At 40.3% G+C, this 15,081-nt stretch overlaps 2 protein-coding genes across 9 annotated transcripts in view; one reads left to right on the top strand and one right to left on the bottom strand.

Moving 5' to 3' along the window:
* Nucleotides 1–15,081, bottom strand: part of DOCK2 (dedicator of cytokinesis 2) — a 241,012-nt gene that overhangs the window by 80,468 nt on the left and 145,463 nt on the right. For all 5 annotated transcript variants that reach the window (XM_083596706.1, XM_083596709.1, XM_083596710.1 and 2 more), the window contains 2 exons: nt 2,857–2,955; nt 711–805 (listed from right to left, as the gene is read on the bottom strand). In XM_083596706.1, the coding sequence (XP_083452832.1) occupies nt 711–805; nt 2,857–2,955 (194 nt within the window). The remainder of the gene's footprint in view (nt 1–710; nt 806–2,856; nt 2,956–15,081) is intronic.
* The window catches only part of INSYN2B (inhibitory synaptic factor family member 2B), a 72,256-nt gene continuing 61,882 nt past the window's right edge, over nt 4,708–15,081 (top strand). For all 4 annotated transcript variants that reach the window (XR_014544048.1, XR_014544049.1, XM_083597141.1 and 1 more), the window contains exon 1: nt 4,708–4,936. The gene's annotated coding sequence lies outside the window, so the exon portion shown is untranslated. The remainder of the gene's footprint in view (nt 4,937–15,081) is intronic.

Raw genomic sequence — 15,081 nt, forward strand, 5'->3', positions numbered from 1 at the left:
ACCGTTTTCGGTGTTTGCTAAAAACATTTTTGTTTAGGCAAGCCTACTCAGATATATAAAGTGGACATGTATTTTAATATGTTATTTTATTTTATGTTGTATATTTTAAACTGCTGGTTTTATTTATTTTTTGAATTTTTTTAAGGTCAACTTATTTTTATCTTCTGAGTTTTCTCAATGATTTTAATGTACATTTCATATTTAAAATAAAGAGAATTAGTGCTGTGTCAAACCCCACTGCCCACTTTAGCAAAAGTCTTTGCACCCTATGAAGGAGGCGTCATTTATTCTGCCACTTTTGCAGATATGAGTAAAACTTCCATGAATGTTTGGGACAGAGGTGTGAACAATGTGCCAGCACAGGATGAATTTCATTTTTTGAAGGTGTTAGTAAAAAGAGTACTCAGTCACCTTCCACTTTTAGTATGGTAAGTGGACACCACCACCTCACCCTGCAATGTTCGCTAAAATTATTTCACTCTCACCTCAGCCTCTTTGAAGGCCACTTTAATCTGCTCACCCTCAACCTCCTAAACTTGTGACCACCAAACAGAAAACAACCTGTAATGTGGCCTGGTGGATGACTGGCACCCCCACGCCCATTTCTTCCCCAGCCAGAGGTTCATTCAGTTCTGGTGGGCTGCCAGAGATTGCTGGCTGGCTACGTTTGGCCTAGTATACTGCAAGTCTTCCCCATGGCTTTTGATTACCTGTTCTGCACCATGCTCATGGCCATCCAGTCCAAGGGATAGACATTTTTTCCAATGAGATCTTTGAACATTATGAAGGTTTCCATCAAAAAGTCCTAGGAGGAGGAAAATGTCACTGTGGATTATACCGTTTACACTAAAACAATAACAAACTTCTGAAAAACAGACAGTGATATCTTGCTCCCACATGCTCAAGTTATCATCAGTTATCCCAAAGGCTCTAAAATGAGGTACCTGTCTAGCAATAAAATGCAGCAATGAACAGACGTCATAAAACAAAATCAGTGCTAGTATTCTGCTCTTAAGAGACAATTTTCATGACACTAGTATAGAAGTATAGAAGTATAAATACAAATGATTAAAACAGAGAATGTCACAGTTGAACATATTCCTCTCAATTTACACCAAGTTCATAAGCAACCAGTTGAAAATATGTAAACCTATGTCACCTCATAGTGGTCCATCCACATTATTTCCTATTCTTCACCTAAAACATACAGACTGAGACATCGCATTTGTGTAAACTAATATATACTTCATATCCATTACTGTTATAAGTTTTTTTTTAAAAAAAAAAAGCCTGGACATCAATACATTTCTGATCTCCCACCCAAAGATTTAAAATACAGCAGAACCCAGCTGATATTTTAAAGATGAATCTAATTGGGATATAGATTCAAATATATATGTCTAGCAGCAGCTATCTCTGTCTGGTACTAGCATTCAGAGGCTATGGTCAAGGGAATGAGCAAGAACATGGCAAACCTGAGTCAAGACAAGATGGCAGTAAAACTGGAAAGAAATGGCACTGGAAGGGGTAACCGCCAATGACTGATGAAGTCTTTGTAATCCTATCTGATTAGAAAGTACTTTGCAACAACAACATGGGACTTTTTAAGATGCAGAATTGTTACAAGTGCTATCTTCAGACTCTGGCTAATATGAATGTCCTTCCCTGTCCTAGACAAGTCAGACTTCAATATATTTAACCATGCTTCTATAACTGGATTACTGGAAAACTACACGATGCTGCCCTTGAAGCTAACTTGGAAGCTTTGGCTGACACAGAGAATGCTGCTCTACAATTGCTAACACGTACTGGGATGCTATTCTCTCAATCAGGTGGTGTGAAGTGGTAATAGATTCAGACTCTGAATCTATAAGAAGAGCTTGCTGGATCAGGCCAGAGGCCCATCTAGTCCAGCATTCTAACCTCACAGTGGCCAACCAGATGCCCATGGGAAATCTGCAAGCAGGACCTGAGCCCCAGAGCATTCTCCTCTCCTGCCGTTTCCAGCAGCTGATATTCAGAAGCATTGCTGCATCTGACCACTGATAGCTTTATCCAAGTTGGTAGCCATCACTGCCTCTTGTGTGAGCGAATTCCATAGTTTAATTACCCACTGTGTGAAGAAGTACTTCCAAGAAAGACTGGAAAACAGTGCCCATCCCAGTCTGGCTGTCTAGAAGGCTACAATAAGTTGATCATAATATGAGAGGTCCAGCAGGAAATGTTTATTGATTAGTTATGTATTCTTACTTTTATAACCCACATTTCCTTTGTCATGGAACCCAAGGCAGTATACATGTGGTTCCTAGCAGTCACTAATCCAGAAGGCCAAGACTTGCTTCAGCAAAGTGTGCCTTCTGTGCTTATTTGTCCCAGCACCGATCATCCACTAAGGTGACCAAGTCCCAAACAAAACCTGCAGTTGCATCAATGCTACGTGTTCAAGCAGCTTGCCCAATAATAACAAATTGGAGGCTAGCCAGAAACTATCCAGTAGGATTGGGTGTCATGACAGCTTTTCAATAAAGACCTTACAGAACCCTTAATTTATGTTCCAATGCAATATGAACTCCCACTTCCTTTAAAATAAAACGAATTCCCCTTTAATTGCAAGTTGTTGTCTTGATTCTCCCCTTGATCTATTCAGTCATGTGATTTTATACTGCTAAAAAGATTGTTTTGGTTTTCCTTTCATAAGGAAATGAAGACTTTTCTGGCAGTAAGTGTGGTGACAGCTTTTACTATTTTTATTTTTACAAAAATGTTTTGGACCTTTGATAGGAAACTGGTGGAGGTACAAGGTTAAAAGGTGCGAAGGGGAAAAACTCACTTGCCCTCCTACCCACGATTACTTACCACTAGCTCTGAGCTTGTTCGAAAAGTTTCAATATATGAGGCATAATGTTGGTCATCCATTTGGTTCAAGATTGCTGTCATGCAAGCCACAAAATGACTCTACAAGGGAAAGAGAAAGAGATTATCAATACTGATAAGCACATTTAGGTTGAGCCGCATGAAGAAGCAGAAGAATACATTTATATTATGTGGCGCCAAAATGTACTTAAAATGTTTAGGAAGTTAGACATATAAAATCATAGTTGATCATAAATCTGATGGCAGGCAAGGGAAGAAGTGCTTCTGATTATGCTGCATAAGTGGCAATTTACAAAGCTCTCTGCCACTTGGAATGAGTTGTCTTCTTGAAAAACTGAAGGTGTTTGACTACAGACACATATCTATCAGCCAAAACTGATAAATTTAACATTGTCTTAAAATCCCTTAAATAGATTAAAAATATTGAGAATTTTGTAGAGCAATAATTATAGGAAGGGAAGACTATTTCCCCAGAGAAAAATCCCTATTTATGCAATTCCTTTAAATGCATTTTCTTTTTGAATTGTTGATTGGGTAACACGGACACTATGTTGGCAGGCAAAAAACCCAGGCAACACCAAAAAGAAAAGAAAGTAATTTTAAGTTTTGCTGTGCAGAAAACCTGGTGGAAAACCATTAATAGCCATTTCGGAAAATTAAGTCAGATGTGGTGGGGGCATGAGACTCTGATAGATTCTATGAATTTTCTGTATGTCAACTATTATGGAGGTATTTTCCAAATTCCCGAAGTATATGACTTGTATTCCTGATACATCCTGTGTGACATGCTTATTACACCTCATATGTGTGTTTGGCTTTTTAAAAGAGTCCTTTGAACGACAGTCCTAAGCACATTTCACTTTCAGGTTAGCTGAACTGAAATCAAGACTTCTTACTTCTCTAATTAATGGGTTTAGAACTGTCCAAAGGCATTATTAGAAACTCCAGGTTTCTTCCGGCTACATGTGGCTATAGGGATGGAGGGGGAAATCAAATCAGTATGCATTTAAGGCTGAATTTATCTAATTTGCTCTTTCTGAAACTATATGTGAACCAAAATACAGCTATCCTTCAAAATTCACAATTATCTGAATTTTTCAATACAGTTATCCAACCAATATTCAGAAAAGTGCATATATCATTACCATTATATTAGGTGTAAGAGTGCATAAGAATGAATATATTCATGAAAATAGCTTACAAAAATGCACCATATTAGGGTAACTTGCCTGCTAAAGAAGGTGCATGTTACTCATAACGACATATAAAAATGTATTTCTCAGGAGAAAATTGCACTAAAATGCTGATGAATTTTAATGAGGATTTAAAAATAAAGAAATCACAAATTGCTGCAAAATGTTGGGAACTGAAATTAAGATTGGGAAAATGAGAAACTTGAAGAACCGAAACTGACAGCGCCTATCCCTATATGGATACAAAATGCTATGAAAGTTTCTTGCTGCCATAATTTTTTTTTTAAAAAAACAGCAGTTTGTTGATAATCTGAGTTGTTGCTAGGAAGCAATGCTTGTGCATGTGCACACACACAACCCAAAGTTGGATGTGTCCATCAATCTGATCGGATTCGTATCAAACTTATTAGATCAGTTTGTTCGTGCTTCCAACGATTGTTCAAGCTTCTCGGTCAGAAGTTCATTTCACATATACAGCTACCCTGAGAAAACTGATTTCACCCTGTGATTTGTTTATGGTGACAAATTCAGCAAGGTCACACATCACTGTAAACTATCTGCAGTTTGACATACTCAACCATTTTGTCTACCACTTAAAGCAAGGAAAGAAGCCTCTTTAACTTCAGGTTACAGCCACTAGAGGTCTTTTTTACTTTCATATGGTAGCTTCTGTTCAGTTGGTGCTGCTTTTTTTTATTTATTCCTACGTGAGCAGACCCAGTACACTTCTGGCATATAAACAGTGAAAATTACAACATAAACGATTACTTATTCCTGCTTTTGGAGTAACATTTGTGCTACTCAGAGTTTTGGCTATCTGTAGGAGTCTAAAAGGAGATATTTCCAGCAGGTAATCACAGATCTTTCAGGTAAGGATTCGTGTGGCTTTTGTTACTGATCCTCTTCCTAATAGTAAATGCTTGTGTTTTGTTTTCTGTCTTCATGCTATGGTAGTTTACTTTTACGGGAGCAAATGTTCTGGAGAGCATGTGTATATGAAAAATGTCAGCTGCCTGCACAGAACATCGTGCTAAAATTATAATTGCATTGAGACAAGCTTTGCTATCCAAATGTCCTGATTTTGATTTTGGGGGTGGAGGGTGGGGGATCAGAGCTAGTAGAAACCAGAAAGTAATCTATATGCAAGGATGCTGTGCAGTTTTGATCTCTTTAATAAATATGTGAAATATGTTCTGAATGTCTCTCTTCATTCCCAAATGATTTTCAGTAACCTCTTGTGGCGTAAGCAGCATCACTAATAGCCTTTAGGCAGAGGTACCTTGCAACTGAATCAAAATGATTTTAGAAATGTTAATTTAACTTTTAAAAATGCAGCTTGCTGTGGATTGTAGCATTATATGTTCACTGTAGCCCTGCATGTGTGCATAGACTTATCAACTGCAAATGGGAACAGTGTGAACTAACAGATGACATGCTTTGTTTTATGAAAACATTTCTGCTACCAGTGGGCTAAATTTATGGTTCTGCTACTTGAATCAGTCATCAATGGGTACTACAGATGGGACAGATTCTAGTAAGTTTGCTGCTGAAAAGTCTTACTTCATCATGCCATGCCTGTACAGTAACTTTATAATCAACCGACCCTCAATTTGTTTCCCTGTTTGAGAGATTCTTAATATTACAATTAACCGTCTCCCATTTAATTCTGAAATCTACCCCTAATCATCTGAACAGCATCCAATCAAGGAACTGCATGAGCCCAGATTTCCAGGTAGAAAGGCTTGTTTCCAAGTTACCAAGAATCTCTGAAATATATTTTCCAAAACATCAAAACTTGAGCATACTTCAGGACTGCACAATTCAAACAGCGAAACTAGGAAATAGATGTAAGCAAATCTACCTTGTGTAAAAACAACAGCCCCAAGATTGGGCTCATTGGATGCTTTTGTACACTATAGTAAACTGCCCCCTCCCTTACCAGAGCACCCTTTTCTTTTTGTCATCAGTGCTTATAACTGAAGATAAAGGCACTTTGTGCAAACACAGCCAATAACCAATTGTGATGTGCACCATGTTGTGTTTTTAGACAGAGAAATGAGACTGTTGATACCAATAAGCGTAATGAATAAATAACTAGGAGCCAAGGCAATGAAGTTGTTCAAGTGGAATCCTGACATGTCATTTCAGCTACACTTAGCCTTGTTAAAAATGTGTCTAATGATGAATCACTGCGCTGATATGCATGATTGAAACTAGGTCAAACATGTGTTAAAATAAGTGTAATCACAGCAAACACTTGACTGATGAGGGAGCACTTAACAGAATGTTAAAAGGAATAAGTCTGTTTGGAAGACACAATGCTATTTCCAATAGAAGCAATCAATAATGTGCATAAATTTCATGGCTGCGTGCACAGCAATGTCTCACCATCTGACTGTGACCATAAACTCTAAGCAAAACAACGTCCATTAAGGAAATTGGCTGACAATATTTGAAAAAATGAAATACAGACACTTTTTAGGCTGGTGAGGAAATAATGACAAGGTGGGTGTTACTGAATTTATATCTATTAGCGCAATAAAAAAGATGAAACTAGATGTCAAAGGAAAATGAGATACTCTTCTAGTAAATGTTCAAAGTCCTCTGACAGCAAAGAAATTATGATAAAATGATTCATTAGACTCTGAAAAAATGTAATAAAGAACTGAGTGGCCTTAATGCATAATACTGTGAAGCGTCGGCTACAGAAATGTAATATTGTACTGTGTAGAATTTAAAATAAAATAATAGAAGTGACAACTTATCCTTATCAGAAGGAGGAACATACCTTGGTAAACTATACAAATAGATGGCTAAATTAATATATCATTATCCCTAAGAGTTTGATATGTAATTTTGATAGATTGGCAGGGGGGCAGGGCGGGAAAATACCACAGGGCTCCACAAAAAGAGATGGCAAACTTCAGCACCTAGCAACCAAAATCTCATCATACTTTACAACACCAGATGGTGACAGGTTGCCGTAGTAACTTCAAACAACATAAGAAAGCCACATAAATAAAAGAAAAGCTCTAAAAGAAGCAGGAGGAGTCAGGACACTGTGACTAATAAAGCTATTTGTCAACACTGCTCTGGCATGGTTAACCTTTGGTGCCCTTAGAAGACATTTGTGATCTTAGTAGTGTGTGGATGGCTTCCCAGACACCCTCAACACATGACACCCTATTAGCAAAAGGGAGGTGTAAGTGTCCTACTTTCCCAACAGTGGAGTAGCTATGGTGGGGGAGGGGCTGAATAAGCAAAGCAGTAGCTTCAGAGATCAGTGAACCGCAAGTAGAACTGCCTGTGCTGACATAGGGAGTTTCATGTCTGGGATCCCCCAACCCCTGGGCATGTGTGTAGGAGATTGACTTGTGCAAAATAAGCAGAAAGTGCATGCTAGAACACATCACATATATAATATGAACCAGTAATCGTAAAAGCTTCTTTGTTGAGACAGCAGGAGGTCCACAGTCAGCAACTTTTGGCTTTTGCCGTTGTGCTTGATGAAACTTCTGTGCAGCCATTAATGTTATTTCCATAGTAAAATCAGCATACACAGTGCTTTATAGAGTAACAATCAAAAGACAGATCCCCGATTCCATAATTTAGAATCTATTGTGTATGGTCACTGCAGAACTATAAAAAGGCCACTAAGAATGTCAGGGGGTGGCACTGTGGGTTAAACCACAGAGCCTAGGGCTTGCTGTTCAGAAGGTTGGCGGTTCGAACCTTAGTGACGGGGTGAGCTCCTGTTGCTCGGTCCCTACTCTTCCCAACCTAGCAGTTCGAAAGCACCTCAAAGTGCAAGTAGATAAATAGGTACCGCTCTGGCAGGAAGCTAAACTGCATTTCCGTGTGCTGCTCTGGTTCGCCAGAAGCAGCTTAGTCATGCTGGCCACACGACCCAGAAGCTGTCTGCAGACAAACGCCGGCTCCCTTGGCCAGTAAAGCAAGATGAGCGCCGCAACCTCAGAGTCGTCCGCGACTCGACTTAATGGTCAAGGGTCCCTTTACCTTTTAAGAATGTCAGAGGTTTGGAGTAAAAAATGAAGAAGAGGAGGCAAGCACACTTTCCCCAACTGATCATATACTTATGCATAAAAGCTTATCTTTGTGTCTGCAGGAAAAATGTGAAATGAATCTGGAATAGCAGTTTTGTTAATTAGACAGCATAGTTTTGAAATAAAAATAATAGGGTTTTTCCACAACTGCAGTGTAATCCTATACACGTATATGAAGAAGTGGCCAGATAAGTGGGTACAGGACTGAAGACTAAGTTAGTTGTACTTAATCAATACAATTAAGTTAATCAGTTATTTTGACAGGAACTAAGTACAGCTTACGGAATCTGGCTCCAATCCATTGAAAACAATATGAACTCTTCCTTCATGCCAAAGAAGCCATGAATATTCGTGTAATACAAATGTTGGCAATCCGCTATTGTACACCAATTTTAATTGTGTTCACTAAATGTAACGAGAATGTGGAAACTCAGCCATCTTCTTCATGTTTGTCACAGCTTACTGGCATACATTCCACAATAATCAACTCCATCACCTTCGAGATCTATTCTTTCATACGCGTATGCTGCATGTCTTATAGTTCACTAGAGCTGTCTTCTTGTCTTTCATAGGTGACTGGAGTGTAGGCCATGCTGCCCCATCTGCACATCTTACTGACAGCTTCATGTTTTAGATTGAAAAAATGAGGTCTGCTGCCTTGGCCCACTATTTGCTTTACATTCTAGGGACATTAGGCTTAGCAGAATTTAAGAGGATAGAAATCTACCTGCTGGACTTATTTATGGGGAAACCTAAGATATATAATTTTGAATGAACATGAGAAGGGAGTCGTAGCAGCTGGTGTTCTGCAGTTTAAAAAGGCTGCTATGGCTTATAAAATTAGGGTGCTTTTCTTCCATGCTGTATCACCCTAGTAACCAAAATATTAATGCAAGCAATTCCCCTAATGTTGTTACACTAATCTGAGCCCAAATCACTGTTAGGGGCATTTTCCCCAGTTTTTAATAATAAACTGTATTCCCCATGATCTTTGCATGTTTACTTCTGTCCCCATGTGCTTTCTCAGATGAAAATTTTTCAGTAAAGAAATATGAGTGTAGCTATTCATTCAGCCATGTTCTTAGTTGCACTGTGCTACATGAAGCTGAATAGATAATTCACCTGTTACATGCTACAGTGTAGCTTGATTTTCATGCATTGTGCAGACAACTGCATACTCACAATTTGCAAGCATTCAGAGGAGTCACTGATGTTACAAAATGCAGTTGTACCTTGGTTCGCAAACTTAATCCGTTCCGGAACTCCATTCCAAAACCAAAGCATTCCAAAACCAAGGCACACTTTCCCATAGAAAGTAATGCAACATGGATTAATCTGTTCCAGCCTTTTAAAAACAACCCCTTAAACAGCAGTTTAACATGAATTTTACTATCTAACAAGACCATTGATCCATAAAACGAAAGCAATAAACAATGTACTGCAGTCTCACAGTCAATCAATCAGTAGCTGAACTGGGTTCCACACAGTCACAAAAGCAAAATGAAAAAAGCCGCAAAAACAAAAACGCAAAATAAATAGCAAAAACAGACAGACGTCAGCGTAACACTCAAATCGGAAGCATAACACTCAAAGTGGAACACGTCCAGCTTCCGAAAAAAGTTCGCAAACCAGAACACTTACTTACGGGTTTGCAGTGTTTGGGTTCCAATTGTTTGAATACCAAGGTGTCTGAGAACCAAGGTACCACTGTAGTGAAGTTTAAGAGGTGTTTTCACATGGAGCCAGTCAGCTAGACTTGGATACGGTGATGTGTTGCTCTTAGAGTTAGCATATGTATCTATGGCATTAGTAGACATGCAAAGAAACTTTTTTTAACATTATGATTTGATGGATCTGCAAAGTTACAGCTGCTGTTAAAAATGGGAAGCAGCAATTATATCAGAAAAGGGGAACAAGTGGCCCTCCAGATGTTATTGGACTCTTAATTCCCTTCAACCCCAGCAAGCATTGCCAATGGTCAGGGATGATGGAAGCTGTAGTCCAAGAAATCTAGAGTGCCACAGATTCTCCTTCCTTGCATTGAATCCTCTAGTTCAGCGGTTCTCAACCTGTGGGTCTCCAGATGTTGTTGGACTACAACTCCCATCATCCCTGAGCTCTGGCCTTGCTAGCTAGGGGTGATGGGAGTTGTAGTTCAACAACATCTGGGTACCCACAGGTTGATAAAGGCTGCTCTAGTTGGTCCTATCCAACAGAAGGTTGTCACCCGCAATACCGAATTTATTGCTGTGAGCTACAAGAATCAAGAGGATCAAGGCAGGAAACTACTTTTGATTTGATAACTTGAAGGAGGGTTGGCAATTTCTTGGCTTCAGCATGACCTGCACCCTATTTAAACAATGATTATTTTAAGTTGTGACACATTGTTTCAAGATAGCTAAGACTGACATAAATTCAACATGCGCTGAACTCAAGTTGTTACTGTAGGGGTTTTTTGTGGTTGTTGACTGCCATGAGGTGAGGTGAAGCAGCTGGCACTGGTGGAGAAATGGTACTGACACCAGCACCCCTTAGAACTTGTTTTCATTGCCAATTTGTGCCGCTGCTGCAAAACCTATGTAGGGGATGCGACGGCAAGGCAGGGCAGCACTTCTCATTTCACCTCAAGCAGCAAAATGGGACATGTTGCCCCTGGTCCATGCTGAGTCCAGCAAGGGATGTCTGATAATTTTAATCTTTGTAAACCTGACCAGCACTTCTAGGGGCACGTAAAAAATTAGCTTTACATATCTGTGACACAGGATAATGTTGTGACAGACTTGTATGCAACTAACATGACTGTATCAATGGATCTACCCAAGAATGACTTACTCAGATATAATGCTTATTTTGAGAGACAATCGTCATCTAAATGCATATTAGAACACATATTTATAAAATTTATCACAAAATCAGTGCATTATGAATTTAAGGTACAACAAAACAAGCTGAGTTTTCAACCATGCTATTAAAAATTACTAGTCACATGGAGGGTTTATAGAACTACTGGTACAAAGATTCGCTGTTTCCCATTAGTTAAATCAGTACTATTAAGTCATATGCTGCCCAATTCTATCCATATTTATTCAAAAGCAAGTCCCGCATGAGGTGAGCCCAGGCAGCCGCCTGAGGTGGTGGAAGCTCATGAGACAGCACCCCTGCCCATCCTGCCCCCTCTGCCCCCAGTAGAAAAGCGGTGCTGGAAGTGGTGGTGGTTTCTGGTGAGATCTCACTGAAATCTCATGCCATCTGCAAGATCTTGCTGCTGCAGCAGCTTCGCACACACCACCACGCAACCCAGGTAAGGGAGGGTGGGGGTGACATGGCGGTGGCAGCAACACTTTACAGTTTTGCCTCAGGGAGCGAAATGGGATACACTGCCCCTGAGCAAGTCACATCGATTTCAATGGATTTTACTCCCAACCACTTTTGCACAAAATTAAAGCCTAGCAGCACAATCTTAATCATGTCTACTTAGAAATAAGTCCTATTGAATTGAGTGGGGTTGCTTCTTAAACCTTCTAAAAGATATATTTTTCTTGCTAGATGCTTGTTGTGTTTATAGTACAATATGTAATTAATCCCATCATTCATTTATTTGAAGTTTTGCTTATGAATGGCTCTTTCCCTGCTGCAAATCTTCCTGTTTTTATTATAAACTTTCATGAGGCTCCACAAAGAATCTGCTAGGAGTAATAGGAGAAGTGACTGTTAATAATAGGAAATATAACTTGTGTTTCTAATTCTTGTGCTAAGTGTGAAATAACTTGCTTCTTGGCATACTGCAAAACTCTACCCCAAACTAGATAAACGTTGCTAAAATGTAGTAACAAAATGAAACACAACATGAGCCTTTTTCAGGATCAAAGGTCACAAGAAATCCATAAATTTAAACTTCAATTTCCTGCATTGTATCCACTCAAACTGGAAGTCATAACTTGTGCAAATGTAAAATCCAACTTGCCTTTTTATACACTTATTTTTGTGTTCACTTGCTATACTATCACTGTGAGTGTCAACAGGTGTAGTTCATTTAACAATGAGGATGAGGGGAAAATTTGGAAGGGGAAATGAAAAAAAAAGGTAATGGAAAGCAGAATGGCATACAAAAGCAGCATATATCCAAATGGAATTACTTTCTCCCGTAAAGGATTCCTTGTCATTCAGAGAAATGTTCAGCCATGTGGTGTGCTTTTCTGCAACATTGCCGGAACTACTGCAGAGAAAACTGCTTAAGGTTGCAATCCTATAACCACTTACCTGAGAGAAAGCCCTGCTGAATTCAGTGGGACTTACTTCTGAATAGGGATGTACTATAATGCTACAAAACTATTCAAACTTACTTGGGACTTGGGAGTAAACTTTATTTACTTCAGTAGGATTTACTTTTGAAAAAGCATGCATTTCTTATGATTGCCCACCTTCCACTTCAGATGTCAGCAGTAATAATAATAATAATAATAATAATAATAGTTTATTATTTATACCCCGCGCATCTGGCTGGGTTTCCCCAGCCACTCTGGGCGGCTCCCAACCGAATGTTAAAAACACAGCATTAAACATTAAAAACTTTAACTTATACTATAATATTATAGAATCGGCTTATTCAAACCGGCATATTGTGTTTTCACTTTTATGCTACTTTGGGCGTTTCTTAGCCAAATACCTTTTGCTTAATAGTCATGGCTGCACAATGAGTCTATTCTGCTTGTTGTTTATGGCTGAACAAATGCTGAACTGATTGATGCCTGGGAATGGAAACAAAGTGGATGAGGTCCAATAAAATAAATCTCAGTATTGATAAGATGGAGATACTTTTGGCGGTCCTTAAATCAACACTTCCAGAACACTCATACATGAACTTTGTGAATGCTTCTCCGATTCTGTGGAAAAAGCACTACTGAACTGTTCTAGAGACAGCGCTGAAGTGAGGTAAAAAGGTAAAGGGACCCCTGACCATTAGGTCCAGTCTTGACCGACTCTGGGGTTGCACGCTCATCTCGCTCTATAGGCCAAGGGAGCCGGTGTTTGTCCGCAGACAGCTTCTGGGTCATGTGGCCAGCATGACTAAGACGCTTCTGGCGAACCAGAGCAGCGCACAGAAACGCCGTTTACCTTCCCGCCAGAGCGGTACCTATTTATCTACTTGCACTTTGACATGATTTCGAACTGCTAGGTTGGCAGGAGCAGGGACCGAACAACAGGAGCTCACCCCGTTGCGGGGATTTGAACCGCCGACCTTCTGATCGGCAAGTCCTAGGCTCTGTGGTTTAACCCACAGCGCCAAGTGAGGTAGAACCACGTAAAAGAGGCAACCTACAACACAGCTGTGTGCTCTTTGGACAAAAGAGAGGCTGGTATCAAGGACATGGAGCTTGTTATCACTGCAAAGTGTGTGGTTCTTGTGAACTACAAGTGTGCACCCTCCGAGAAAATACTTGCTGCACTGAGAAAGGCAAGGACCAATGCCCAGAGGATTGCCAGACAATATGCCAATGGCTACTGCCTTAAGCTGTGTCAAAACATTCAACTTGCTACTGATAGTGGCAATACTCACAAAATGTATGAAAGCATGAAGAAAGCCTTCGGACCAACAGTCAGAAAAACTGCACTGCTGAAAACCTTGTTTGGAGAGACCATCAGTGATTGCAGTAAGTAGATTAAGCAATGGTCAATGCACTACCAAGAACTGTACTCGTGGAAAAACATGGTCTTTGACACAGCAATTGACAGCATCCAGACTCTACCTGTCTTGGAAGAACTGGATGTTCCTCCCTCCCTTGACAAGCTAAAGAATGCCAGCAACTTTTAGGCATTTGGTAAACCCAAACATAGGACAAAATGCTAAAAGCCGGCTTCAACTCCTCCCTCATGATGCATCTCCATGGCCTTCTCTTGCAGTGCTGGGAAACAAGATCCGTGCCACAAGACATGTGCAACTCCAGCATTGTGACCCTTTACAAGAAATGCTGAGTACTGAGGAGAAAGCCTTCACCCATGTAGTTCTCAACACACTGTGACTCAGGATAAACCCTGTCAGCAAGTGAGACTTCCTGCTGACAGTGGCAATATTCGCAAAATGTACAAAGGCATGAATAAAGCCTTTGAACCAATGGTCAGAAAAACTGTTCCCCCTTGTCATGGTTTGACCACCACCTGGTAAAATTTGGACTAGCAGTGACTAGCAGTTTGGGTGCAAGGTGCCATTGGTACATTAGTGATAAAGGTAAAGGACCCCTGACAGTTAAGTCCAGTTGCGAACGACTCTGGGGTTGCGGCACTCATCTCACTTTACTGGCCGAGGGAGCCGACATTTGTCCGCAGACAGTTTTTCCGGGTCATGTGGCCAGCATGACTAAGCCACTTCTGACGAACCAGAGCAGCGCACGGAAACGCCATTTACCTTCCCACCAGAGCGGTACCTATTTATCTACTTGCACTTTGAGGTGCTTTCGAACTGCTAGGTGGGCAGAAGCTGGGACTGAGAAATGGGAGCTCACCCTGCCGCGGGGATTCGAACTGCTGACCTTCCAATCGGCAAGCCCTAGGCTCTGTGGTTTAATCCACAGCGCCACCTGCATCCTAAGCTCTATTCCTTCATATCATCTGAATCTGGAGAGACCATGTGAATCCTGAACTGCTGCTTAGGTGCAGTGGTGGAATGAATGAGGGAGCTTGAATCCTGACAGGATGAAGACACTGTGGGTGAATGGTTCCAATTTTGTGAATTGCCTGCCTTCCCCTGAAGGTATGCAATTTGGGGATGCTCCTGGATCCAGCATTGTCGCTGGAGGCCCAGGTAGCCACAGTGACTAGAAGCACTTTTTAATAAGTGCAATCTTAGGAACTGGCACTGTTACAAGTGCTACATAATATTTGTTCCATACTTGGAAGAAATCATTTTTGTGTGTGTGGGCGCACTTACACTTTGGAACTCCCTGCCTATTGTC

Source organism: Podarcis filfolensis, assembly GCF_964270895.1.
Source record: "Podarcis filfolensis genome assembly, chromosome: 2".
NCBI classification, from domain to species: domain Eukaryota; kingdom Metazoa; phylum Chordata; class Lepidosauria; order Squamata; family Lacertidae; genus Podarcis; species Podarcis filfolensis.